The following is a 25762-nucleotide window of genomic DNA, read 5'->3' on the forward strand; positions in this document are numbered from 1 at the left end:
ACATTATGCTTTTCTTATAAATGACATGGAAAAAAGAAAACAAAAACAAAAGACGGTTGAATCTGTACACACAGCCCAGTATCAGCAAGGACGTTGCCGTACTTGGCCTTACCCCTGGAGCCATGCTAGGTATTAACACCACACTGCATACACAATGAGACCTGGACTCTGATTTTCCAGGTTCTTTGAGGTTCTTAATGAGACTAATACAATACAGAGACTCATTTTTAAAAACAGCCAACTGGTTTAGTGGCCTAGCAGGATGGATTTCTGGTGTTGCACAGGCTTGCATGCAAATTTTTTTGTTTTATTTATTGCTTTATGTAGCTGTAAAAGCACTGATATATGTATTACCTAAGCTATTGAATAATGTATGTGTGAACAAAGAATCTAAGGCTGAACCTTCCATAGTGTATCATAGACCCCAGATAACCACTGCTGAGTGTCGACACTGAGGGTGGAAGGGTGAAGCAGATAGAAAGTCCCCTTATGGGAACTAGAACCATGAGACAGTAGCTCCTTAGTGGACATCAGCTGACCCCATGGCAAAAGGTTATACCATTTACAGAAGAGGGGAAAATTGATATAGAAGGGTTAATGTTTTCCTTTAATTGCTAGAATTTTCTAGAATTTGTTCTTATAATGTAATAGTCTTGTAGTCTCCGATTCAAGGATTTTATACTTTTTATCTTTTATGTTTTTAATAGTCAACAGGGCCACCGTTTGGGCCAGGCAGACAAGGCCGCTGTCTGGGGCCCCCACCCACAAAGGGGGCTCCCTGCATCTGCAGCCCATTTATGAAGTTCAGAAACAGTGCACTGCATTAAAATAATGCTGTACATCCTCTGCAGTCCTTGATCATCTCTCCCAAATCCCACTCCACACCCCCTCTCTCTGGTAGTGTCAGGTTCAGTTGAGAGAGAGGGAGGGGCCATCTCACAGTTCAGCAGATGTGAGAGTCGGGGCAGGAAGACGTCTGCTGCCCTGTGTGTCTGTGTCCCTTCCTCATCATCATGGCTGGTCCTAAACCTCTGTGCTGAGATCTGCACAAGTGAAGCTGCATGTAAAGTCTGTGTATATAGTATGTGTATATACAGTTTATAGTATGATTATGTATATCTGTGGTGCATATGTGTGTGTATTGCAGTGTGGCTAAGGGTCGTATAGTCGATGGGAGGTATGTGACACAGTGATGGCTTGTCTCTGTGATGTAACCCGGAGTGTTTTCTTTAATGAACTTAAGCACTAAGGGATTGCTTTGTACAATTGGGTCTGGGTTACGGGTAGTTGTGAGAGATGGGAGGGTCTGGCTACCCATATACATCACCCCTGGGTAGAGGCATCACCATACCTCTATATGTGTTTGAGGACCTGCGGTGATGTCATGACCACTGTTATGATCCTGGTGGTTAGGATCACAGAATTGACCTGATAAATATACCAGTATATTGGACTAGCTCTGGGGATGTGGGAACTTTACTGACCGCAACCCTGATCCTATCAACACACACTAAAGGCAGCCATGGAGGGTTCCTAAAAACCTAGACGCCTCTTCCCAGCCTGAGAAACTAGCTACCCCTAGAGAGAAAGCAAGCCTCACTTGCCTCAGAGAAAACCCCAAAGTTTAGACAGCCCCCCACAAATAATAACGGTGAGTGAAGGGGAAAACACAAACATAGAAATTAAAACAGGTTTAAGCAAATGAAGCCCGCTAACACTAAATAGTCAGAAGATAGCAAGGAATCTGTGCGGTCAGTACAAAATGCTATCAAAAATTATCCACGCAGAGAATGCAAGAACCCCCACACCGACTCACGATTTGAGGGGTGTAACTCTGCACCCCAGAGCTTCCAGCAAGCGAGAAAATCACATATAAGCAAGCTGGACTGAACTCATCATATAGCGAGAAACATTTTCAAGGAAACAATGAGCAAACATGAACTAGCAAGACTTAGCTTCTCCAGGAGGAGACAGGTCACAAGGGAAGTCCAAGAGAGACCAAACCAGTACTGAATACAACGACAGCAGGCAACAAGTAACGGTCCAGGTGGAGTTAAATAGGCAGCCAGAATAGCAGAAAACCAGGCAGCTGGAACCCAGCTACAGACCAGCTGTATCGCTAAAGGCCACCAGAGGGAGCCCAAGAACAGAACTCACACAGTACCACTCATGACCACAGGAGGGAGCCCGGAAACGGAATTCACAACAGTACCCCCCCCTTGAGGAGGGGTCACCGAACCCTCACCAGAGCCCCCAGGCCGATCAGGACGAGCCAAATGAAAGGCACGAACCAAATCGGCCACATGGACATCGGAGGCGACAACCCAGGAATTATCCTCCTGACCATAGCCCTTCCATTTAACCAAGTACTGAAGCTTCCGTCTCGAACTATGAGAATCCAAGATCTTCTCCACCACATACTCCAATTCTCCCTCGACCAACACCGGAGCAGGAGGATCAACAGAAGGAACCACAGGCACCACATACCTCCGCAACAATGACCGATGGAACACATTATGAATGGCAAATGATGCTGGGAGGTCCAAACGAAATGACACAGGGTTGAGGATTTCTAAAATCTTATAAGGACCAATGAAACGAGGCTTGAACTTAGGAGAGGAAACCTTCATAGGAACATAACGAGAAGACAACCATACCAAATCCCCCACACAAAGTTGGGGACCCACACAGCGACGGCGGTTAGCAAAGCGCTGAGCCTTCTCTTGTGACAACGTCAAATTGTCCACTACGTGGTTCCCAATCTGCTGTAACCTATCCACCACAGAATCCACCCCAGGACAGTCAGAAGGCTCAACCTGACCTGAGGAAAAACGAGGATGAAAACCAGAATTACAAAAAAAACGGCAAAACCAAAGTAGCAGAACTAGCCCGATTATTGAGGGCGAACTCAGTCAATGGCAAAAAAGTCACCCAATCATCCTGATCAGCAGAAACAAAACATCTCAGATAAGTTTCCAAGGTCTGATTAGTTCGTTCGGTTTGGCCATTCGTCTGAGGATGGAAGGCCGACGAAAAAGACAAATCAATGCCCATCTTAGCACAAAAGGACCGCCAAAATCTGGACACGAACTGGGATCCTCTGTCAGACACAATGTTCTCCGGAATACCATGCAAATGAACCACATTCTGAAAAAACAGTGGAACCAAATCGGAGGAAGAAGGCAGCTTAGGCAAGGGCACCAAATGGACAATTTTAGAAAAACGATCACAAACCACCCAGATGACAGACATCCACTGAGAGACTGGAAGATCCGAAATAAAATCCATGGAAATATGCGTCCAGGGCCTCTTCGGGACAGGCAAAGGCAAAAGCAAACCACTGGCACGAGAACAGCAAGGCTTGGCCCGAGCACAAATCCCACAGGACTGCACAAAGGAACGCACATCCCGCGACAAGGAAGGCCACCAAAAGGACCTAGCCACCAAATCCCTGGTACCAAAAATTCCCGGATGACCCGCCAACACCGAAGAATGAACCTCGGAAATAACTCTACTGGTCCATCTATCCGGGACAAACAGTCTCTCCGGTGGACAACGGTCAGGTCTATTGACCTGAAATTCCTGCAGCACCCATCGCAAATCAGGGGAGATGGCAGACAAAATCACCCCCTCTCTGAGGATACCAGCCGGTTCAGAAACTCCCAGAGAGTCAGGCACAAAACTCCTAGAAAGGGCATCAGCCTTCACGTTCTTCGAACCCGGAAGGTATGAAACCACGAAATCGAAACGGGAGAAAAACAGAGACCATCGAGCCTGTCTAGGATTTAACCGCTTGGTAGACTCGAGATAAGTCAAATTCTTGTGATCCGTCAAGACCACCACATGATGTTTGGCTCCCTCAAGCCAATGACGCCACTCCTCAAATGCCCACTTCATTGCCAACAACTCCCGATTACCAACATCATAATTCCGCTCGGCAGGCGAAAACTTTCTTGAAAAGAAAGCACATGGCCTCATCACAGAGCCATCAGAGCTTCTCTGCAACAAGACAGCCCCTGCTCCAATCTCAGAAGCATCAACCTCGACCTGGAAAGGAAGAGAGACATCCGGCTGACGCAAGACCGGAGCCGAAGAAAACCGAAATTTCAGCTCCTGAAGGGCCTCCATGGCCGCAGGGGACCAATTAGTCACATCAGAACCCTTTTTGGTCAAATCTGTCAAAGGCTTAACCACACTAGAAAAAATTGTGATGAAGCGACGATAAAAATTAGCAAAGCCCAGGAACTTCTGAAGACTCTTCACTGATGTAGGTTGAGTCCAGTCATAAATAGCCTGGACCTTGACTGGATCCATCTCAATAGTAGAAGGAGAAAAAATAAAGCCCAAAAAGGAAACCTTCTGGACTCCGAAGAGACATTTAGAGCCCTTCACAAACAAGGCATTGGCACGCAGGACCTGAAATACCATCCTGAACTGCTTCACATGAGATTCCCAATCATCAGAAAAGACCAAAATATCATCCAGGTACACAATCATAAATCTATCCAGATACTCTCGGAAGATGTCCTGCATGAAGGACTGAAACACGGAAGGGGCATTAGAAAGCCCAAAAGGCATTACCAAGTACTTAAAATGGCCTTCGGGCGTATTAAATGCTGTTTTCCATTCATCGCCCTGCTTAATACGCACAAGATTATAAGCTCCTCGAAGATCTATCTTGGTGAACCACTTAGCCCCCCTAATCCGAGCAAACAGATCGGACAGCAGTGGCAAAGGATACTGAAATTTGACTGTGATTTTATTTAGAAGGTGATAATCTATACAGGGTCTCAGAGAACCATCCTTCTTGGCCACAAAAAAGAACCCCGCATCCAAAGGGGACGAGGTCGGGTGAATATGCCCCTTCTCCAAAGACTCCTTTATATAACTCCGCATAGCGGCATGTTCTGGTACAGATAAATTAAAAAGTCATCCCTTAGGGAACTTACTACCAGGAATCAAATTTATAGCACAATCACAATCCCTATGAGGAGGTAGGGCACTGGATTTGGGCTCATCAAATACATCCTGGTGGTCCGACAAAAATTCAGGGACTTCAGAAGGAGTAGAAGAAGCAATTGACACCAAAGGAGCATCGCCATGAATTCCCTGACAACCCCAACTTGACACAGACATTGCTTTCCAATCCAGGACTGGATTATGAGCCTGCAGCCATGGCAGACCCAACACGACAAAGTCATGCAAATTATGTAACACAAGAAAGCGAATCACCTCCTGATGTGCAGGAGTCATGCACATGGTTACTTGAGTCCAGTACTGAGGTTTATTCTTGGCCAATGGCATAGCATCAATTCCCTTTAGTGGAATAGGGAACTGCAAAGGCTCCAAGACAAAACCACAGCGCCTGGCAAATGACAAATCCATCAAATTCAGGGCAGCACCTGAATCCACAAAAGCCATAACCGAGTAGGATGACAGAGAGCAAATCAAAGTAACAGACAAAATGAATTTAGGCTGTACAGTACCAATGGTGACAGACTTAGCGAACCTGTTTGTGCGCTTAGAGCATTCTGAGATAACATGAGCAGAATCACCACAGTAAAAGCACAACCCATTCTGACGTCTGTGATTTTGCCGTTCAATTCTGGTCAGAATCCTGTCACATTGCATAGACTCAGGCTTCTGCTCAGAAAATACCGCCAGATGGTGCACAGGATTGCGCTCCCGCAAACGCCGATCAATCTGAATGGCCAAAGACATTGACTCATTCAGACCCGCAGGCGTGGGGAACCCCACCATAACATCCTTAAGGGCATCAGAAAGACCCTTTCTGAAAATCGCTGCCAGGGCACACTCATTCCATTGAGTGAGCACAGACCATTTCCTAAACTTCAGTTCTGACAGTAAACCTCTGCTTCATCCTGACCCTGAGAGAGAGCCAGCAAAACCTTTTCTGCCTGGTCTACTAGATTAGGTTCCTCATAAAGCAATCCAAGCGCCAGGAAAAACGCATCCACATTTAGCAATGCAGGATCTCCCGGCGCCAGGGAGAATGCCCAATCTTGAGGGTCACCACGTAACAAAGAAATAATAATTTTAACTTGCTGAACAGGGTCACCAGAGGAACGAGGTCTCAGAGAAAGGAATAATTTACAATTATTTTTGAAGTTCAAAAACCTAGATCTATCTCCAGAGAACAACTCAGGAATCGGTATTTTAGGCTCTGACCAAGGACTGTGAACTACAAAATCCTGAATGCTTTGTACCCTTGCAGTGAGATGATTCACACTAGAGGACAGACTCTGAATGTCCATATCTGCAGCTGAATTCTGAACCACCCAGAGATTAAGGGGAGGAGAGAGGCTAGACACAATGCAGAGGAAAAAGAAAATGAACTCAGGGCTTCTCTTATCCCTCTTTTGCGATGCATTAACACTTTACTGGCCTGCTGTACTGTTATGATCCTGGTGGTTAGGATCACAGAATTGACCTGATAAATATACCAGTATATTGGACTAGCTCTGGGGATGTGGGAACTTTACTGACCGCAACCCTGATCCTATCAACACACACTAAAGGCAGCCGTGGAGCGTTCCTAAAAACCTAGACGCCTCTTCACAGCCTGAGAAACTAGCTACCCTGTTATGATCCTAGTGGCAAGGATCGCAAATCTGACTAGCTAAGAAACTAAACCGATGACTAGCTCTGGGGTAGTGGTAACTGGATTGACCGCAACCTGATCCTATCCGCACACAACTATAGGTAGCCGTGGAACGTTACCTGGAAATCCTAGACGTCTCTTCACGGCCTGAGAATCTGACTATTCCTAGAGGGAAAGTAAGTCCTCACTTGCCTCTGAAAAATGACCCAAAAGATATAGAAAAGCCCCCCACAAATATTAACGGTGAGTTAAGGGGAAGGCACAAACGCAGAGATGAAATAGATTTAGCAAATGAGGCCTGCTAACACCAGATAGCAGAAAAAAGGAAGGGAACTGTGCGGTCAATGGAAAACCCTATTCAAAAAATCCACGCAGAGATTGCTCGAGCCCCCGCACCAACTAACGGTGCGGGGGAAGCAACTCCGTACCCCAGAGCTTACCAGCAGCAAGAAATCACATATTAGCAAGCTGGACTAAACTCATCATACACAGAAATCATATTGCAGACAGATGAGCAAAAAATAATCAAACAGAACTTAGCTTCTCATGAAGAGACAGAAAACGAAGATAGTCAGGAGTAATCAGAATAGCACTGAATACATCGACAGCCGGCAACAAGTAGAGGTGAAGCAGAGCTAAATAGGAACCTCGCTAGTGAATAACGAGGCAGCTAATCCAGCCACAGACCCGCAGGATAACAAACAAAGCCACCAGGGGGAGCCCAAAAACAAAACTCACACAATACCACCTGTGACCACAAGAGGGAGCCCGAAAACAGAGTTCACAACACTACCCCTAGAGAGAAAGCAAGCCTCACTTGCCTCAGAGAAAACCCCAAAGTTTAGACAGCCCCCCACAAATAATAACGGTGAGTGAAGGGGAAAACACAAACATAGAAATAAAAACAGATTTAAGCAAATGAGGCCCGCTAACACTAAATAGTCAGAAGATAGCAAGGAATCTGTGCGGTCAGTACAAAATGCTATCAAAAATTATCCACGCAGAGAATGCAAGAACCCCCACACCGACTCACGATGTGAGGGGTGCAACTCTGCACCCCAGAGCTTCCAGCAAGCGAGAAAATCACATATAAGCAAGCTGGACTGAACTCATCATATAGCGAGAAACATTTTCAAGGAAACAATGAGCAAACGTGAACTAGCAAGACTTAGCTTCTCCAGGAGGAGATAGGTCACAAGGGAACTCCAAGAGAGACCAAACCAGTACTGAATACAACGACAGCAGGCAACAAGTAACGGTCCAGGTGGAGTTAAATAGGCAGCCAGAATAGCAGAAAACCAGGCAGCTGGAACCCAGCTACAGACCAGCCATATCGCTAAAGGCCACCAGAGGGAGCCCAAGAACAGAACTCACACAGTACCACTCATGACCACAGGAGGGAGCCCGGAAACGGAATTCACAACAGACCACATGACTAATCGTGTGATGGGTTCCTGGGTGTGATTATATCTATATAATGTAGGCTACTGCTTAACACAGGACCTGTGTGTGAGGAACTGGAAGCCTCCAGTGTGTTGAGGCTCTAGGACTGATCCAGAAGTACTGGTCACTTGTAATTTTTTTTGCCTCAGCTAAAGGCTATTTGTTTTTCTGTTTTGTTTTATGGGTTTGTGAAGCAATAAACCATGTGAACTTTTAAAGGAACGTGCCTCCTGATTGCTACCCGCTGCACCTGAGCAAGTACAACCCCTACAATTGGTGGTAGACATGCAGGCAGCGTTCCCAGCAGAGACGTGAGACTGTTACTGCATGTCCTGGGTCAAGTCTGTAGTAAGCTAGCAAGCATTGCTGGAAAAAATAGAGGACCTGCTGAAACACTTGGTTCAGTCGCAGTCACAGCAGCAAAAGACTAACAGGCTGTTGTTGCAGCAGATACACCAGAGCCAGCAGGAGCAGCGGTGGCAGCAGCTGCAGCTTCTGGCAGCCGCCATCCAGGGCAGGATGAGTGCCTCAACCCCAGGTCTGGATAATGACTCCCACGTCTGGAAGACGGTAAGATGCGCATTGCAGAAAATGACCCTCAGGTATGATGTGGACGCCTTCCCTACAGTGTTTGAGAGGATCGCTGAGAGGGAAAAACTTCCGCCAGAACAGTGGGCAGAGGTGCTGGTGCCATACCGGACAGGGGAACCCCAGAAGGCGTACTATGACTTGACCTTGCAGGATGCCAAGGAGTATCACAAACTGAAAGTTGAGATTCTCTCACGTTTGGGGTGACATTGACTGTCAGGGCACAGTGAGTTCACCACTGGGCCTATCACCAGGAGAAACCACCTCACTCCCAAATGGTATAACGAGTGGTGATGGATCGGTTTGTGAACTCCCTGCCGAGGCCTATACAGACTTGGGTTGCCCAGGGTGATCCCCGGAATGCCAATAAACTGGTCAGACTGGTCGAGAGATACCAGGGGATGGAAGGCTCCTTGGGGAGGCAGCCCATTACGTACTGGGGTCCCAGCAGGGGCAAAGTCCCAAAAAGTGGTGGGGAGTCCAAGGTCAAAAGGGGCGGGGGAGGTGGTGCCCAAGGTCCCTACGGATGATGTTATTTGCTGAAGGTGCCACAGGCCAGGACATATAGCTGCCCATTGTCCCCAGACCACTGAGCAGATAGACTGCAGCATGGGACGCTGTAGTTCATACTATGCATATCCAGCCTGCAGTATGAAATCTCCACCCAACAAGTGGCTTCAAGCATGTCCCGTGAAGGTGAACGGTCGAGCAGTAACAGCGCTGCTAGACTCCAGGAGCTTAGTGTAAAGATTATAAGGGATAACTCAGGGGAATCTTTGCATGGAACAAGACAACTACAGGACACAGTTTTATAAGTGGTAAAGTCTATATTATCACACGGTGATTCGAACAGGTGCAGAGAGAAACTCAAGTCCACAACACTTGGTGTAAATATTAAACACAGCTTAGCAGTCTATAGGGAACTTCAGAGGAAAATGCAATCAAGCAGAAAGTCTATGAAGCACAATTATTCTTGAGGATACCTGACATGAATAAGTCCTTGGTAGTCCAAACACAGATAGATATGCTTATAAGGCAGTTCAAATAATATCTTAGCACAACCAGGGAGGCCTGGGTAATAGTCTCAGGTTTTAGGAGAGCAGCAACAGCTTACATGTCTAGCAAATGCAGATGGAAACAAACACAAGCAGCCAGATGAAGGATTACTGGAAACCGATGTATGCAGCAGAAACTCAGAGCTGAGTAGCAGGATCTCCAGACAGGTTCACAGGAGCAGGTGCAGGTGCAAAGCCAGGGAGTCGTCAGGAGCTGGCTGCAAGGCAGAATACTCTAGCACAGACTAAAGGCTGGGGTGGAGTTATATAGCAGGAAGACACAGTGCACATGAGACCAAAGACACCATCTTGGAAAAGGGCAGTAATGCACAAAAGGTAATCAAAATGTTCAGAGTCCTGACATTTAGTGACCCTTGTGAGGGCCACTTTTCCTCTCAACATACTCCTGGGGATGAAAGTCGGCATTTGATGCATACATGGTGATGCAAAAGACTACCCTATGGCCAGAGTGGAGATTGAGACAATGAATGGCACCGAGTCCCATGAAGTCAGCATCGTTCGGGACTTGTTGCACCCTATAATTATAGGCCGGGATTTCTGTTTGTTTTGGGATCTGTGGGGAAATGGTTCTGAGGTTGATAGCAAGAGTAAGGAACCAATGAAACCTAATAAGGTATCGCCACACCCAGAGGCAGACCGGTTTCCTTTTTGTGTCTTAGTAGGGAATGAGGAGGAAGTGTCTCCTGTATCTGATATTCCAGAGTTAGGGGTGTCAGGTGAGAATTTTGGGACTGATGAATATAGGGACCCAACTCTGAGGGAAGCCTTTAACAACGTCACTGTCATTAATGGGCTTGCACAGGAGCCGGGGACGGACACAAGATTTCCATATTTTATGTTGAGTTGGGGAGTTGTTGTACCGGGTCACAAAAATAAGGGAGGAGTTGATAGAGCAGTTGATAGTGCCAGTCCCTATAGATGGAAGGTGTTGGACATGGCCCATTCACACATCTTGGGAGGACAACTAGGGGTGGAAAAAACACAGTAATGGGCTGTGCAGAGGTTCTATTGGCCTTGGTGTCACTGGTAAATAGTGAACCATTGCAGTTCCTGCCCTACATGTCAGTTAACTGCCCCCACCCCTCATTTCCGGAGCCCCCTTCTGCACAAGAAGCTCAGGCCAGGGTATACAACCAGTCAGCAAGAGTGAGGCAGTTCAATCCAGGAGACCGAGTTCTTGTTATAGTTCCGATGATGGAGAGCAAGTTATTGGCCAAATGGCAAGGGCCATATGAGGTGGTGGAGAAGCTTGGTGAGGTAAACTATAAGATCCACCAAACATGAAGAGGGAAACCAATCCAAGTTTACCATATCAACCTCATCAACCCATAGCAAGATGGAGAGCCAGCAGTAACTACATGTTTGCTAGGCAACCCAGAAGGTGAGGTTGGAGGAGTTACTATAGCGGAGACGCTATCGAATGTCCAGAAACAGCAGTGCTGGGAGTTACTACAGAAGAACAGTGACCTGTTTTCAGAGTTCCAGGGGTGCACGAAGGTCGTAGAGCACAAGGTCTTGAAAGAGCTACATGTGCGAGTGAATGTTAAGCCTTATCGAATTCCTGAGGCCCGTCATGAAGTAATCTCCAAGGAGGTGGAGCGTATGTTGAAGCTTGGGGTCATTGAGGAATCCAAGAGCGGGTGGTCGAGCCCAATTGTCCTGATCCCAAAACCTGATGGTGAATGGAGGTTCTGCAATGACTATCGGAAGCTGAATGAGGTCTCCAAGTTCGACGCATATCCCATGCCACATGTTGATGAGCTCATCAAAAGACTTGGGCCCGCCAGGTACATAACCACCTTGGATTTGAAGTAGGGTATTGGAAGATCCCCATGGCACAGGAAGCCAAGGCGAAGACTGCGATTTCTACACCAGATAGATGCGTCCAGTACGTCCAGATGCCTTTTGGCCTGCAGGGAGCTCCGGCGACCTTCCAGAGGGCTATGGATAGAATCCTTGTACATCATAAGCCATACGCTGCTGCGTACCTAGACAATATCATCATCTTTAGCCCAGACTGGGAAAGTCATCTGGAAAAGGTCCAAGCAGTGTTTGATGCTCTAAGGGAGATGGGGTTTGCAGTAAACCTGAAGAAGTGTGCCTTGGGTAAAGAAGAAGCCAAGTACCTGGGATATGTAGTGGGCACATATGCCTGAGTATCACCTGTGGAGACGGACATGTGTCGCATCTCTCCAGACCGTAGCATGTCTATTTATCTTGCGGAGACGCGAGCCTCCGCAAGATAAATTTCACCCATACAATATACTGGACTCGGTGAATACGCAAGGTTCAGTGAACATATGCAGAATCACCTGAGTTCAATAGCGATCAGAGAACACGTGCTGCATCCAAAGCGCTGCCAATTCCTGACAGTGTGCAAATACCCAAAGAAAATAAATCAGTCAATTTCAGAAAAAAATATATATATTTGACCTCTGCTTGTGTCAGTGCAGTCTGTGGCTCCGTCAGGGATTTATGTGAATACTATTTTAGGGGGATTAAGGCAGAGCCCCCGAATGCACTGTAGTAGCGCAGTGTGAACAGGGCTTAATATACTATTGTGTGGAGTAGTGCAGTCTACTATGCTATTCCGCGCTGTCCCAGTACAGCAGCCAGACACAGACACCGGAAAGACATGGACAGCGGCCAGACATGAACACCGGCCAGACATGGACAGGAGCCAGACAAGGACAGCGGCCAGACACGGACAGCAGCCAGACACGGACATCGGCCAGACACGGACACCGGCCAGGAGACACTTTTTTTTATAAATCTGTTGCCGTCATCTTTCAGCGTTTCTTTCCCTAGTCAATTGAACGGGATACAATAATGCAAGTGAAAAGGCTGCAAAAAAAGCAGAATATTTCCTGCCAACACTGTTGATCAATCCATATCAAAAATGGTGGGTGTGAACAGACACTACAGGGGTTTTCAGTGAATGTAAAAATAATTAGCATGAAATGATAAATCCCCTGCAGCTCCAGCACCGATGCTTTGGGGTTCTTCGCTTGTCTTATCACTGGGCTGCCGTGGCCTTGTGGCAGCACCTTATAGTATAGCTGCAAAGTGAATAATGACCATCAGGGACCCCGAACCATTTTTTTATCGCTTTTTATTCTGCTGTTTGTGAGGTAGGATATAGAAAAATATGGCACTTCTGCTAATGTTTTCTATTATGTCACTATACAGCCTCCTTCACACAACCGGGTATCATGTTGTTCACGGATGCCACGTGTGCCATATTTAACCTACTGTGCTGCACTCATGTATGTGTTTTCCCAGCAGCACAGATGACAATCTATGTGCCATCCATGTGCCGTCCGTGAGTCGTACATGTGCTGTACATGTGCCAACAGTGTTTAAGATGGAAGGTATGTGAGAAACTTTGTAATTTCATTTCCAGTATCCACACCGGAAAAACAGATGGCACATGGATGGCACCCTGATTGAAAACACTGGTGACCCCGATATCGGTGTAACATGTACGTGTATTATATGGACATGTGAAGGGGGCCTAACAGTGTTGTTGGTGGAATATTTCAGGATTGGAGGCCCCCTCTTTGAATTTTGCACAGGGCCCCATTTTGTCTAAAACCGGCCCTGATAGTCAGCAACAACATGTTCTGGGTATATGGTAAATAAAGCATGACCCTGGGTAGCGGGGGGCTACATGACTTACAATGAGTTACATTTGCTGTAAATGGAATAAAAATACTGCCTCTTGTATTAATTAAAGCAGAAAAGTGATTTGCTCATAACCTTTGTGCGTGCTTTTCTCTGAGCTCGTTATCTGAGGTGTGACCTCCTAATTTGGCCTCACTGATGATCTGGCATATCTGACTTTGGGTCAGAACGCAAACAGCTGCAACAATAGTATCAAGACATCGAAATGCTGGACTACCTCTTCATCTTGTTCCTTAAATTTTAACGGCCATGATGTTAGGGGTCAAGTTCCCGCCTCTGCACAGGGGGAATCTCGGGCCATCTCCGCTGCGGTCTCCCATTCTTCTTCTGCCGCAGTGGAGATGTCAGTCCCAGCAACTCGTCCAGTCTGACTCTGTACAAAAAGTTACTGCTGCTTTTCCTGCTTCTGCCATGGAAGTCAGTGCTGGGCAGTGGCGAGCAGACGCTTCTGGGACTAAGTCCTGCTTTTCTCGTTATGAGCATGCCCAGAGTAAGATCTCTCAGTGGAGATCGAGGGTCACATGATCTGATACTGCAGCTAAGGCCATTGGTCCTTCAGGAAGGTCCTGTAGGTGCTCACGCTCTGTGGCAGCCTCTCATTTGTCCTTCTAGGAAGGTCCTGTACGTGCTGCAACTATTTAAGGCTCGCATGGCCACACGGCCATGCGCTAGTATTGTTCTATGTTATGTGCTTTGCGCCAGCGTGGTCATGTGAGTTTGTGTTCAGGGACCCGGCTGAAATAAGCCCCTAGGATCCTGGCACCTCCAGCAAGGAGATTTTGTGTGAATGTGTTCAGGGACCCAGCTGAAATAAGCCCCTAGAATGCTGGCACCTCCGGCGAGGAGTTTGTGTGCATGCATGACCACTGATAGCTCTCAGTTGAGTAGTTAGCCTGTGCCACTGTGAAGTTAACAGGGCGCAGTGCTTTGAGTTTCGGCTACTCTGTGAAGTAACAGAGTTAGCTCATACCGCCATATAGTTCCGCCGTTTGCTAGCAGCAGGTTCTCATGCATGGTGGACCCCGGGCTGCGAACGCATCAATTATAATAAAACCTCTATATTTACTCGGTGCGTTCCGCTAGCCCTAACACATGATTGCCATCTTCAGTGATTTCTCTCTTCATATGATGTGTCCAAAGTAGGGAAGGCATATGTAGCTGGTGTAAAATAAATGTCTGACCTGCTGATTGCAGTTGAAGGTACATGGCTGCCACAATAATCATCCACAGAAAATAATGTGAATACAGATAATGAGAAAAGATTGTGTATCACTGTCTGATTTTAATTAGTAAAAGCAAAATGAAGTAAAAATGATTCAATTCCACACATAAAGTGTGTCTCTTACTTTGAATTTCTGGATACTTCATCATTAGCAGAAGGCCCCATCTCAGGGTGGTTGAGGTTGTATCCATGCCAGCGTCAAAGAGATCCGCAACCAGATATGTTAGGTTTTCATTGGTGAAGTATAATTTTGGATTTGGCTTTTCCTAATGTAGAAAATACATCAAAGACATGTTCTTTTAGAAGCCACTTTGAACTGCTGCTCTAGCAAGAATCTAAACTCAAACATTAGTTTCAAACATGGAGCATGGAGGAGGAGAGTAGAGAAACTAACAATAGGAGAGTGTTTGTAAATATTGTTTGCACATGGATTCTTACCAATGCAGCAGATCAGAGCAGCATCTAAAAGAGCATGAACTTGGTAGTTAAAACAACATTTTTATCATTGTTTTATAGCATTAGCATTATAGCAGCAGTGTCATAAAAGTCTTTGTTTATGACACTTTTCCCACTATTTCTACAATATAGTTTATCATATGTGCTGGGCATATCCATATGCTTCCATTCACTAGATCGATCTACAGTATAGCTATCTGTCTATCTTATTTTCTATCATCTTTCAATCTATCTATCTATCTATCTGTCCTGTGGTGTGAATAAGGCCATGTAATAAGACTGAAGCATTCTTGGCATTTTGTAATGTGACACCTTGGGATAGTGCTGATTTGTCAGCTATATGGTATGCCTGGTTCATTGGTGCCTGAGTAGTGTTTAACTCTATCTGTCTATTTGTCTATCTATCTATCTATCTATCTATCTATCTAGCTATCATCTATCAGAACTAAAAAATGATGGAGCACCAGCAACAGCTAAAAATGGAAATAGTGGGCGCAACCCCCCCAGGCGAATCCAAACCCTAATAATATTCAAGCAAATAGAGGCAGCACTCCAAGGTTAAAAGGTATAAATGCTTTATTGACCCATTGTGACAGCGACATTTCTTTCCAAGTGTAGAACTTTCTCAAGCCAAGAGCTTGAGAAAGTTCCAAAGCCAAGGGTTTGAGAAAGTTCTACACTTGGAAAGAAATGTCGCTGTCACAATGGGTCAATAAAGCATTTATACTTCTTGAACCTGGAGAGCTGCCTCTATTTGCTTAAGAAAGGCTCAGTGTGAGCCAAAACGTTGCTCTGCTATGTGGGTTTGACTAAAGTCCACATTTTTCATCTTAAAGCATATGGCGTGCTGCCTTCATTTATTTTATCTCTGTCTGGATTTGGGCAAGTATTGGACTTATTGTCTAGGAGGCCTGGCACCCACTAAGAAATATTGTGCTGTTCCATTTTTTCTAAATATCTATTTATCTAGTTATGATCAAACCTTTTGAAACTCAAATCCAAAAAATGTGATTTTCAAGCCAACTGATTGGGTGTAAAAAAGAAAGAGAGAGGAAAAAAATAGAGGAAGAGAGAAAAGAGAGAGGTAGAAAGAGTAAAAAGGTGCGTGAGGGGGGATTGAACCAAAGATTTTGCATTGCAAAAGCAAAAAGAAACGTGTGGATATTTGAATACATTAATAAATTACACTCTGATGCCACCTTTCGTATCTCTGTGTCGCTATTGATACAACTAAGGGTAAGGGAAGACCATGATATTTTCTCTCATCCTAGAGAATTTGGCCGATTATGTGAATCACATTTTGAGCAAAGATTTAACAGACTGTGATCATAGTGTGATCCGATCCTCTTGGATGAGGAGAAAATGGAGATAAAAAGTTCTCCATCTTGTCCATTCTGTCAGTCCATGGAAATCGGACTGCACCCGGATGTCATTCAAGTGCGGTCCTTTTTTTCCATGCACATGACAGCGTGGCAAACACTGGATGTTTGAGCCCCATTCAAGTGAATTGAGTCCAGGTTCGGGTTCTAGGTACTGTTCTGGTACCCGAATCCAAACTTTGTGTAACCAAAACCGCCAAACCCAAACATCCAAGTGTCCGCCCACCTATACTCAAAAAGTTCTATGGAGAACTGTAAATCTCATTTCAAGAAAACTTGCAGCAGAATGTCTCTGTCTGCCTCCAGCTCCTCCTTTCTCCTACACATCACCCTTCCATGGGATTTTATAAGCACTGACCATCATCTCCTACTAAATACAGATTTTAGGATATGTGACAGGGAAAGAACAGTCCAGGTAGATTCAAATGTCTCTGGTAAGATGTTAAATGGAACCTGTCAGACTAATCGGCTCACTTACCATGTTATCACACCCCTGTGGGTGCGATAACATGGTTTATAAGTAGAGATGAACTAATTTGTTCGGGTTCCCTCTTAGTTGGCAAGCTGTAGCGCTTGTCGAATAAGCTGCAGAGGAAACCCGACTTCCTGGATCGTGTTGCCCTATCAGCGCTGCAGTTGCATGTGTGACAGTGACAACACATGCATGGAGAGCCCAACAAACAGGCACTCCATACATGTGTTGTAACTGTGATACAGTTGTGCCACATTCCTCTGCGATGCCGATCAGCTGATTGGCCAACACGATCCAGGAAGTCAGGTTTCCACTGCAGTTTATTCGGCAAGCGCTATAGCTTGCCGAATAAGAGGGAACATGAATAAATTTGCTCATCTCTACTTACAAGTGCCCACGCCATTGCCAGTGCTTTACATACCTCGCCCATGCGCGCAGCTATTTCCCTCATTGCATTGATCGTCTGAAGTCTGGTGTGCCAGCTTTCGAGATGCACATGAACCAAAATTTTCTACACTTCTGATCATGCGCAGTATGCCTCTCTGACATGGCAGACATACACCCGGCTACAGAAGATCAATGAGGTGAGGGAAAGAAGCTGTGCGCATTCACGAGGTACGTATAACGCTAGTGATGATACCGACGCTTGGAAGCCATGCTATCGCGCCCACAGTCATGTGATAACATGCTACGTGAGCCAACTAGTCTGACAGGTTCCCTTTATCATCTTACAAGAGGCATTTGTTTCTATCTGGACTGATCTTTCCCTCTCATATGTGGTAAAATCTGTACTCGGCAGGACATATTGCACCATCCACTAGTCAAAGCCTCATTTTCATATCAGAAACGGACCTTAGAAAAACATTTTATAAAGATCTGTTTATGTGTGTCATGTAACAAAGGGACTGTTAGGCAGAGTATTTACATATGTAGACACAGCTTGTTCTGGTTCTGGGGGCACGGGGTACCTTACAGGGTCCCTTTAATGCTCACCAGGTGAGGTGGATCCTCTAAGCCTATGGTCTGGGTTGGCACATGAACCCTGGTGTTGATACATCAAGGAAGAAGGCACGTGGGCAGCGAGAACTGTAAAAGCTCACCAGGAAACTCAGTATCAGCACAATGAATGAAGTGGAATCCAGCAGGGATGAATTCAACAACAAACACTGAACACAAACAGCCAGATGGTGGATCACACCTGACATAGGACTAGGAGTCTAAAGGTACCTTCACACTAAGCGACGCTGCAGCGATATCGACAACGATGCCGATCGCTGCATCGCTGCATCGCTGTGTGGTCGCTGGAGAGCTGTCACACAGACAGCTCTCCAGCGACCAACTATGCCGAAGTCCCCGGGTAACCAGGGTAAACATCGGTTACTAAGTGCAGGGCCGCGCTTAGTAACCTGATGTTTACCCTGGTTACCAGTGTAAATGTGAAAAAAAACCAAACAGTTCATACTTACATTCTGGTGTCCGTAACGTCCCCCGGCGTCTGCTTCCTGCACTGACTGTGAGTGCCGGCCGTAAGTGACAGCACAGCGGTGACGTCACCGCTGTGCTCTGCTTTTACTTTACGGCCGGCACTCACAGTCAGTGCGGGAAGCGGACGGCGGGGGACGTGTGACAGACAGCAGAAGGTGAGTATGTACTGTTTTTTTTTTTTACTTTTACAATGGTAACCAGGGTAAATATCGGGTTACTAAGCGTGGCCCTGCGCTTAGTAACCCGATATTTACCCTGGTTACCATTGTAAAACATTGCTGGCATCGTTGCTTTTGGTGTAAAACACGACGATACACGCCGATCTGACGACCAAATAAAGTTCTGAACTTTCAGCAATGACCAGCGATATCACAGCAGGATCCAGATCGCTGCTGCGTGTCAAACACAACGATATCGCTATCCAGGACGCTGCAACGTCATGGATCGCTGTCGTTATCGCTGCAAAGTCATTTAGTGTAAAGGTAGCTTTAGTCCCAAGACCCAGGTGTGTGTGTCAATGAGCCTTAAATATGTTTAGGTAGATGACGTCATTGATCCATGATGGGCAACTTTCAAAACCCAACGTGGAGCACAACAGAGGGCAGAAGACTCGGTGGAAGTGGAGCCTGGCATACCCGGGACAGGTATGTAATATAAGATATATTACAGATTTTCATGTGTACTATTGATTTCTGAAATAAATTTTGTTACAACAGTTACTGTTTCCATTTCCTGTAATCTGTAACAGCCCCAGCTGCCATGTGCCTTTTATAATACTACTACAAAATTTACACTTCTAAAATACAGCAATGACATCCCAGCAAGCCATATAGCTCCACAACTAGACAAAGTTTTCCTGCAGTCCTCTATCGAACAAAATTACTTTGTTTTTTCAACTTGATTTATGCCAGACGACAAGCTCAGCTCTGCCACACATGTAACAGTATGTATGTTAGTACCTCTCGTTGTTTCACCAAGAACGAGTCGATAAGATTCCTCTGGTCATTTACATCCAATTGTTCCCTGAAGTTGGTGAAGGTCTCTCGAATGAATTTTTGCATATCATTTAGGTTCAAGCGCACCTCTTCAGCCACATTCGTAAACCAGCGCATCACAGATGGATATGTGTTATAAAGCTACAGAGAAAAAATAGATGACCTTAGTATTTCTATTTCTAACCAGATATATTCCTAAAATTACTATCCAAAATAGAAATTTTCCACTTATATACAGGATAGTTGCAATTGTTTTTTTTTCACTTGAAAAAGACACTAGTCTAAAGTTGAAATAAAAACCTTCAACTCATCTTGGTCCTAAGCATTCTTCATTACATCAGCGCAGCCTGATACCGTGTTATCATCCAAATTGATCAACTGATCCCAATGAATGATATCATGTGACATAAGGATTGGGCGTTTTGGAGTTCCATAGTTTTTTTGCTATTTTTAAGGATGTCCAGTAGGGTTGAGCGAAACGGATCGTTCATTTTCATAAGTCGCCGACTTTTGGCAAAGTCGGCGTCTCATGAAACCCGATCCGATCCCTGTGTGGGGTCGGCCATGCGGTATGCGACTTTCGCGCCAAAGTCGCGTTTCAATGACGCTAAAAGCGCCATTTCTCAGCCAATGAAGGTGGACGCAGAGTGTGGGCAGCATGATGACATAGATCTCAGTCCCCACCATCTTAGAGAAGGGCATTGCAGTGATTGGCTTGCTTTCTGCCGCGTCACAGGGGCTATAAAGGGGCGTTCCCGCCGACCGCCATCTTACTGCTGCTGATCTGAGCATAGGGAGAGGTTGCTGCCGCTTCTTCAGAAGCAGGGATAGTGATAGGCAGGGTACATAAATCCACAAACCGCTTGTGCTGTAGCGATTTCCACTGTCCAAAACCACCTTTTGTTTGCAGGGACAGTGGAAGCTACATTTTTTTTTCCTCAGTGCTGTAGCTCATTGGGCTGCCCTAGAAGGCTCCCTGACCCTGACAGCTGTGTTGCTGTGTGTGTACGCTGCTGTGCAAACCAACTGCTTTTTTCAAAGCACAAATCCTGTTGTTCCTTCCTTTCTGCACAGCTATATTGTGTGTTTGTCCACACTTTTGTGTGCAGCAGTCCTTTTTATAGCTGCCTGCCAAACTTTCCTGAGATTACTGCAGGGAGATAAAGATTGGCAAGTCTGCCTCTGTGCCATTGCTGTGTGTGGCATCTGTCTCTCATTGTGTGCCACCGAAAACCAGTGTGTAATATTGGGCCATTTTTTTTTTCTAAATTCTCCCTGTAAAAAAAATAATAATTAGTGGGAGATAAAGATTGGCAAGTCTGCCTCTGTGCCATTGCTGTGTGTGGCATCTGTCTCTCATTGTGTGCCACCAAAAACCACTGTGTAACATTGGGCCATTTTTTTTTCTAAATTCTCCCTGTAAAAAAAAATAATTAGTGGGAGATAAAGATTGGCAAGTCTGCCTCTGTGCCAGTCCTGTGTGTGGCATCTGTCTCTCATTGTGTGCCACCGAAAACCACTGTGTAATACTGGGCCATTCTATTTTTTTGGGTAAATTCTCCCTGTAAAAAAAAAAAACATAATAGTGGGAGTCTGGGAGATAAAGATTGGCAAGTCTGCCTCTGTGCCAGTCCTGTGTGTGGCATCTGTCTCTCATTGTGTGCCACTGAAAACCACTGTGTAATACTGGGCCATTTTTTTTTTTAAATTCTCCCTGAAAAAAAAAAATAATTAGTGGGAGATAAAGATTGGCAAGTCTGCCTCTGTGCCATTGCTGTGTGTGGCATCTGTCTCTCATTGTGTGCCACTGAAAACCACTGTGTAACACTGGGCCATTTTTTTTTTCTAAATTCTCCCTGAAAAAAATAATAATAATTAGTGGGAGATAAAGATTGGCAAGTCTGCCTCTGTGCCATTGCTGTGTGTGGCATCTGTCTCTCATTGTGTGCCACCGAAAACCACTGTGTAATACTGGGCCATTCTTTTTTTGGGGGGGTAAATTCTCCCTGTAAAAAAAAATAATAGTGGGAGTCTGGGAGATAAAGATTGGCAAGTCAGCCTCTGTGCCAGTCCTGTGTGTGGCATCTGTCTCTCATTGTGTGCCACCGAAAACCATTGTGTATTACTGGGCCATTCTTTTTTTGGGGGGTAAATTCTCTCTGTAAAAAAAAAAATAATAGTGGGAGTCTGGGAGATAAAGATTGGCAAGTCTGCCTCTGTGCCATTCCTGTGTGTGGCATCTGTCTCTCATTGTGTGCCACCGAAAACCACTGTGTAATACTGGGCCATTCTTTTTTGGGGGGGGTAAATTCTCCCTGTAAAAAAAAAAAATAATAGTGGGAGTCTGGGAGATAAAGATTGGCAAGTCTGCCTCTGTGCCAGTCCTGTGTGTGGCATCTGTCTCTCATTGTTTGCCACAGAAAACCTAGTGTGAAATATAGTTTTTTTTTTGTTTTTGTTTTTTTTAAATTCTCTCAGAAAAAAAAAAAATAGTGGGAGATTAAGATTGGCATTTCTGCTTGAATGCTGGTCCTGTGTGTGCCATCTGTCTCAAATTATTGGGGCACAGAAAACCTAGTGTGTAACATTGGGCCTGATTTTCCTTTCAGTGTCAGGCACCTATAAAGGTATATACAAATCCAACAGAAGTTTGAGTTCACCTTATAAGTTGTTTTACAGTAACAAATACCATTACTTTGGTTACGTTTTGCAAACAATGAGGAAATCTAGTGGAAGAGGTCGTGGCCGTGGGCGGTCATTGTCAGCTGGTAATGATGGTAGTGGTGGTGGAGCATCAGGTGGTCATGGTAAAAGCAGTACAGCACCTAAGTCTCGAGTTGTTGAGCCAGGTTCATTGTCTGGCTACACAAGGCCTCGAACGCTCTCTTTTCTGGGAGTAGGAAAACCACTTTTGAAGCCGGAGCAGGAGGAACAAGTATTGGCTTTCATTGCTGACTCTGCCTCTAGCTCTTTCGCCTCCTCCTCGGAAAGTGCCAAATGTCAGAGCAGTGCATCGTCAGTGGATGCTCCCGGTCAGGAACAAGTCGATTCCTTGTGTCCTTCACCCAGCACAACAGTAAAGGATGCGTCAGTCGACACAACAGGTTACTCCATGGAGCTCTTTACACATACCGTTCCTGGGTTAGACAGTGAAACAGTTAACAGGCCATGCCCATTAGAAGTTGAAGCAGACATGGAGTGCACAGATGTAGGGTTGAGCGAAACGGGTCGTTCATTTTCAAAAGTCGCCGACTTTTGGCAAAGTCGGCGTCTCATGAAACCGAGCCGATCCCAGCATTGCATCGGCCATGCGGTACGCGACTTTCGCGCCAAAGTCACGTTTCAATGACGCGAAAAGCGCCATTTCTCAGCCAATGAAGGTGAACGCAGAGTGTGGGCAGCGTGATGACATAGGTCCTGGTCCCCACCATCTTAGAGAAGGGCATTGCAGTGATTGGCTTGCTGTCTGCGGCGTCACAGGGGCTATAAAGGGGCGTTCCCGCCGACCGCCATCTCACTGCTGCTGCTCTGAGCTTAGGGAGAGGTTGCTGCCGCTTCATTAGAAGCAGGGAGAGCGTTAGGCAGGGTCCATTAACCACCAAACCGCTTGTGCTGTAGCGATTTCCACTGTCCAACATCACCTTCGGTGTGCAGGGACAGTGGAAGCTACATTTTTTTTTTTTTCTCTCAGCGCTGTAGCTCATTGGGCTGCCCTAGAAGGCTCCCTGATAGCTGTATTGCTGTGTGTACGCCACTGTGCAAACCAACTGCTTTTTTCAAAGCACATATCCTCTTGTTCCTTCCTTTCTGCACAGCTATCTTTTTTGTTTGTCCACACTTTTTATTTAATTTGTGCATCAGTCCACTCCTTATTGCTGCCTGCCATACCTGGCTGAGATTACTGCAGGGAGATAGTAATTGTAGGACAGTTTCTTTTTTTTTTTTTCTTTTTTTTTTGTGGGAGATTAAGATTGGCATTTCTGCTAGAGTGCCATCCCTGTGTGTGCCATCTCTCACTCTGTGGGCCATAGAAAGCCTATTATTTTTTTTGCTTGATTTGGGTTCTAAAATCTACCTGAAAAAAAATCACTACATCAATCAGTGGGAGATTAATATTGCCCTTTCTGCTTGTGTGCCACTCCTGACTCCTGTGTGTGCCATCTCTCACTCAGTGGGCCATAGAAAGCCTATTTATTTTTTATTATTTTGTTTCTAAAGTCTCCCTGAAAAAGAAAAAAAAAATAAAACAGTGGGAGATTAATATTGCCCTTTCTGCTTGTGTGCCACTCCTGACTCCTGTGTGTGCCATCTCTCACTCAGTGGGCCATAGAAAGCCTATTTTTTTTTATTATTTGGTTTCTAAAGTCTCCCTGAAAAAGAAAAAAAAAAAGAAAACAGTGGGAGATTAATATTGCCCTTTCTGCTTGTGTGCCACTCCTGACTCCTGTGTGTGCCATCTCTCACTCAGTGGGCCATAGAAAGCCTATTTATTTTTTATTATTTGGTTTCTAAAGTCTCCCTGAAAAAGAAAAAAAAAAGAAAACAGTGGGAGATTAATATTGCCCTTTCTGCTTGTGTGCCACTCCTGACTCCTGTGTGTGCCATCTCTCACTCAGTGGGCCATAGAAAGCCTATTAATTTTTTTGCTTGATTTGGGTTCTAAAATCTACCTGAAAAAAAATCACTACATCAATCAGTGGGAGATTAATATTGCCCTTTCTGCTTGTGTGCCACTCCTGACTCCTGTGTGTGCCATCTCTCACTCAGTGGGCCATAGAAAGCCTATTAATTTTTTTGCTTGATTTGGGTTCTAAAATCTACCTGAAAAAAAAACACTACATCAATCAGTGGGAGAAAAATATTGGCCTTAGTCAGGGCTTGTGTGCCACTCCTGACTCCTGTGTGTGCCTTCTCTCACTCAGTGGGCCATAGAAAGCTTATTTATTTTTTATTATTTGGTTTCTAACGTCTCCCTGAAAAAGAAAAAAAGAATAAAACAGTGGGAGATTAATATTGACATTTGTGCTTCAGTGACAGTCCTGCGTGTGTGGCATCTCTGTGATTTGGTGCCACAGAAAACAGATTGTGTAACATTGTGCCTGATTTTCCTTGTGGTCTCACCAACCTGTTAAGGGATATAGAAATCATACTGAAGTTATAGCTCACCGTGTAAGTTGTTTGACAGCAACAAATAAAGTTACTTTGGTTAAGTTTTTAAAACAATGAGGAAGTCTGGTGCAAGAGGTCGTCGTGGCCGTGGGCGTTCATTGTCAGCTGGTAATGATGGTAGTGGTAGTGGAGCATCAGGTGGTCGTGGGGATAAAAATATTCCACCTAAGTCTGGAGCTGTGGAGCCAGTTTCATCGTCTGGCTACACAAGGCCTCGAACGCTCTCTTTTCTGGGAGTACGAAAACCGCTTTTAAAGGCGGAGCAGCAACATCAAGTTTTGGCTTACATTGCAGACTCAGCCTCTAGCTCTTTTGCCTCCTCTTCTGAAACTGGTAAATGTAAAAGCAGCGCGTCGCTTGTGGATGTTCACGGTCAGGGACAAGTCGCTTCCTTGTCCTCTTCAGCAAAAACTACAACAAGAGAGAAGGATGCAGCAGGCGACACAACGGGTTACTCCATGGAGCTCTTTACACATACCGTCCCTGGCTTAGAAAGTGAAACACTTAACAGGCCATGCCCATTACAAGTAGATTCTGACATGGAGTGCACTGATGCACAGCCACAGCCAGAGTACTAGCTGCTCCTTTGACTCAGACCACCACATTGCCCTCTCAGGGTACTGATCCACAATCAGACCCTGATGAGACTATGTTGCCCCGCCACGAACGCTATACCACCGACCGACACAGTGACACAGATGAAGTTGCACACGAGCTCGAAGAGAAGGTAATAGATGACCCAGTTGTTGACCCCGATTGGCAGCCATTGGGGGAACAGGGTGCAGGCGGCAGTAGTTCAGAAGCGGAGGTGTGGGAGGGGCCGCAGCAGGCATCAACATCGCAACAGGTTCCATCTGCCAGGCCCGTATCTGGCCCAAAACAGGTGTCAAAGCCAAAACCTGTTGGAGGACAGCGTGGCCATCCGGTTAAAGCTCAGTCTGCAATCCCTGAAAAGGGATCCGATGCTAGGAAGAGTGCAGTCTGGCATTTTTTTAAACAACATCCAATTGATCAGCGCAAAGTCATCTGTCAAAAATGTTCAACTAGCTTAAGCAGAGGTCAGAATCTGAAAAGTCTCAATACTAGTTGCATGCATAAACACTTAACCACCATGCATTTTCAAGCCTGGACTAACTACCAAATGTCCCTTAAGGTTGTAGCACCCTCGGCC

At 45.5% G+C, this 25762-nt stretch overlaps 1 protein-coding gene across 2 annotated transcripts in view; it reads right to left on the bottom strand.

Moving 5' to 3' along the window:
- Positions 1 to 25762, bottom strand: part of LOC143808686 (cytochrome P450 2K1-like) — a 154046-nt gene that overhangs the window by 57777 nt on the left and 70507 nt on the right. For both annotated transcript variants that reach the window (XR_013221996.1, XM_077291596.1), the window contains exons 6-7: positions 19387 to 19563; positions 14760 to 14901 (exon numbers count right to left, since the gene is read on the bottom strand). Coding sequence is in view for 1 of the 2 variants with exons in the window: in XM_077291596.1 (XP_077147711.1) it covers positions 14760 to 14901; positions 19387 to 19563 (319 nt within the window). In the remaining variant the exon portion in view is untranslated. The remainder of the gene's footprint in view (positions 1 to 14759; positions 14902 to 19386; positions 19564 to 25762) is intronic.

This window comes from Ranitomeya variabilis, chromosome 2 (assembly GCF_051348905.1).
Source record: "Ranitomeya variabilis isolate aRanVar5 chromosome 2, aRanVar5.hap1, whole genome shotgun sequence".
NCBI lineage: Eukaryota > Metazoa > Chordata > Amphibia > Anura > Dendrobatidae > Ranitomeya > Ranitomeya variabilis.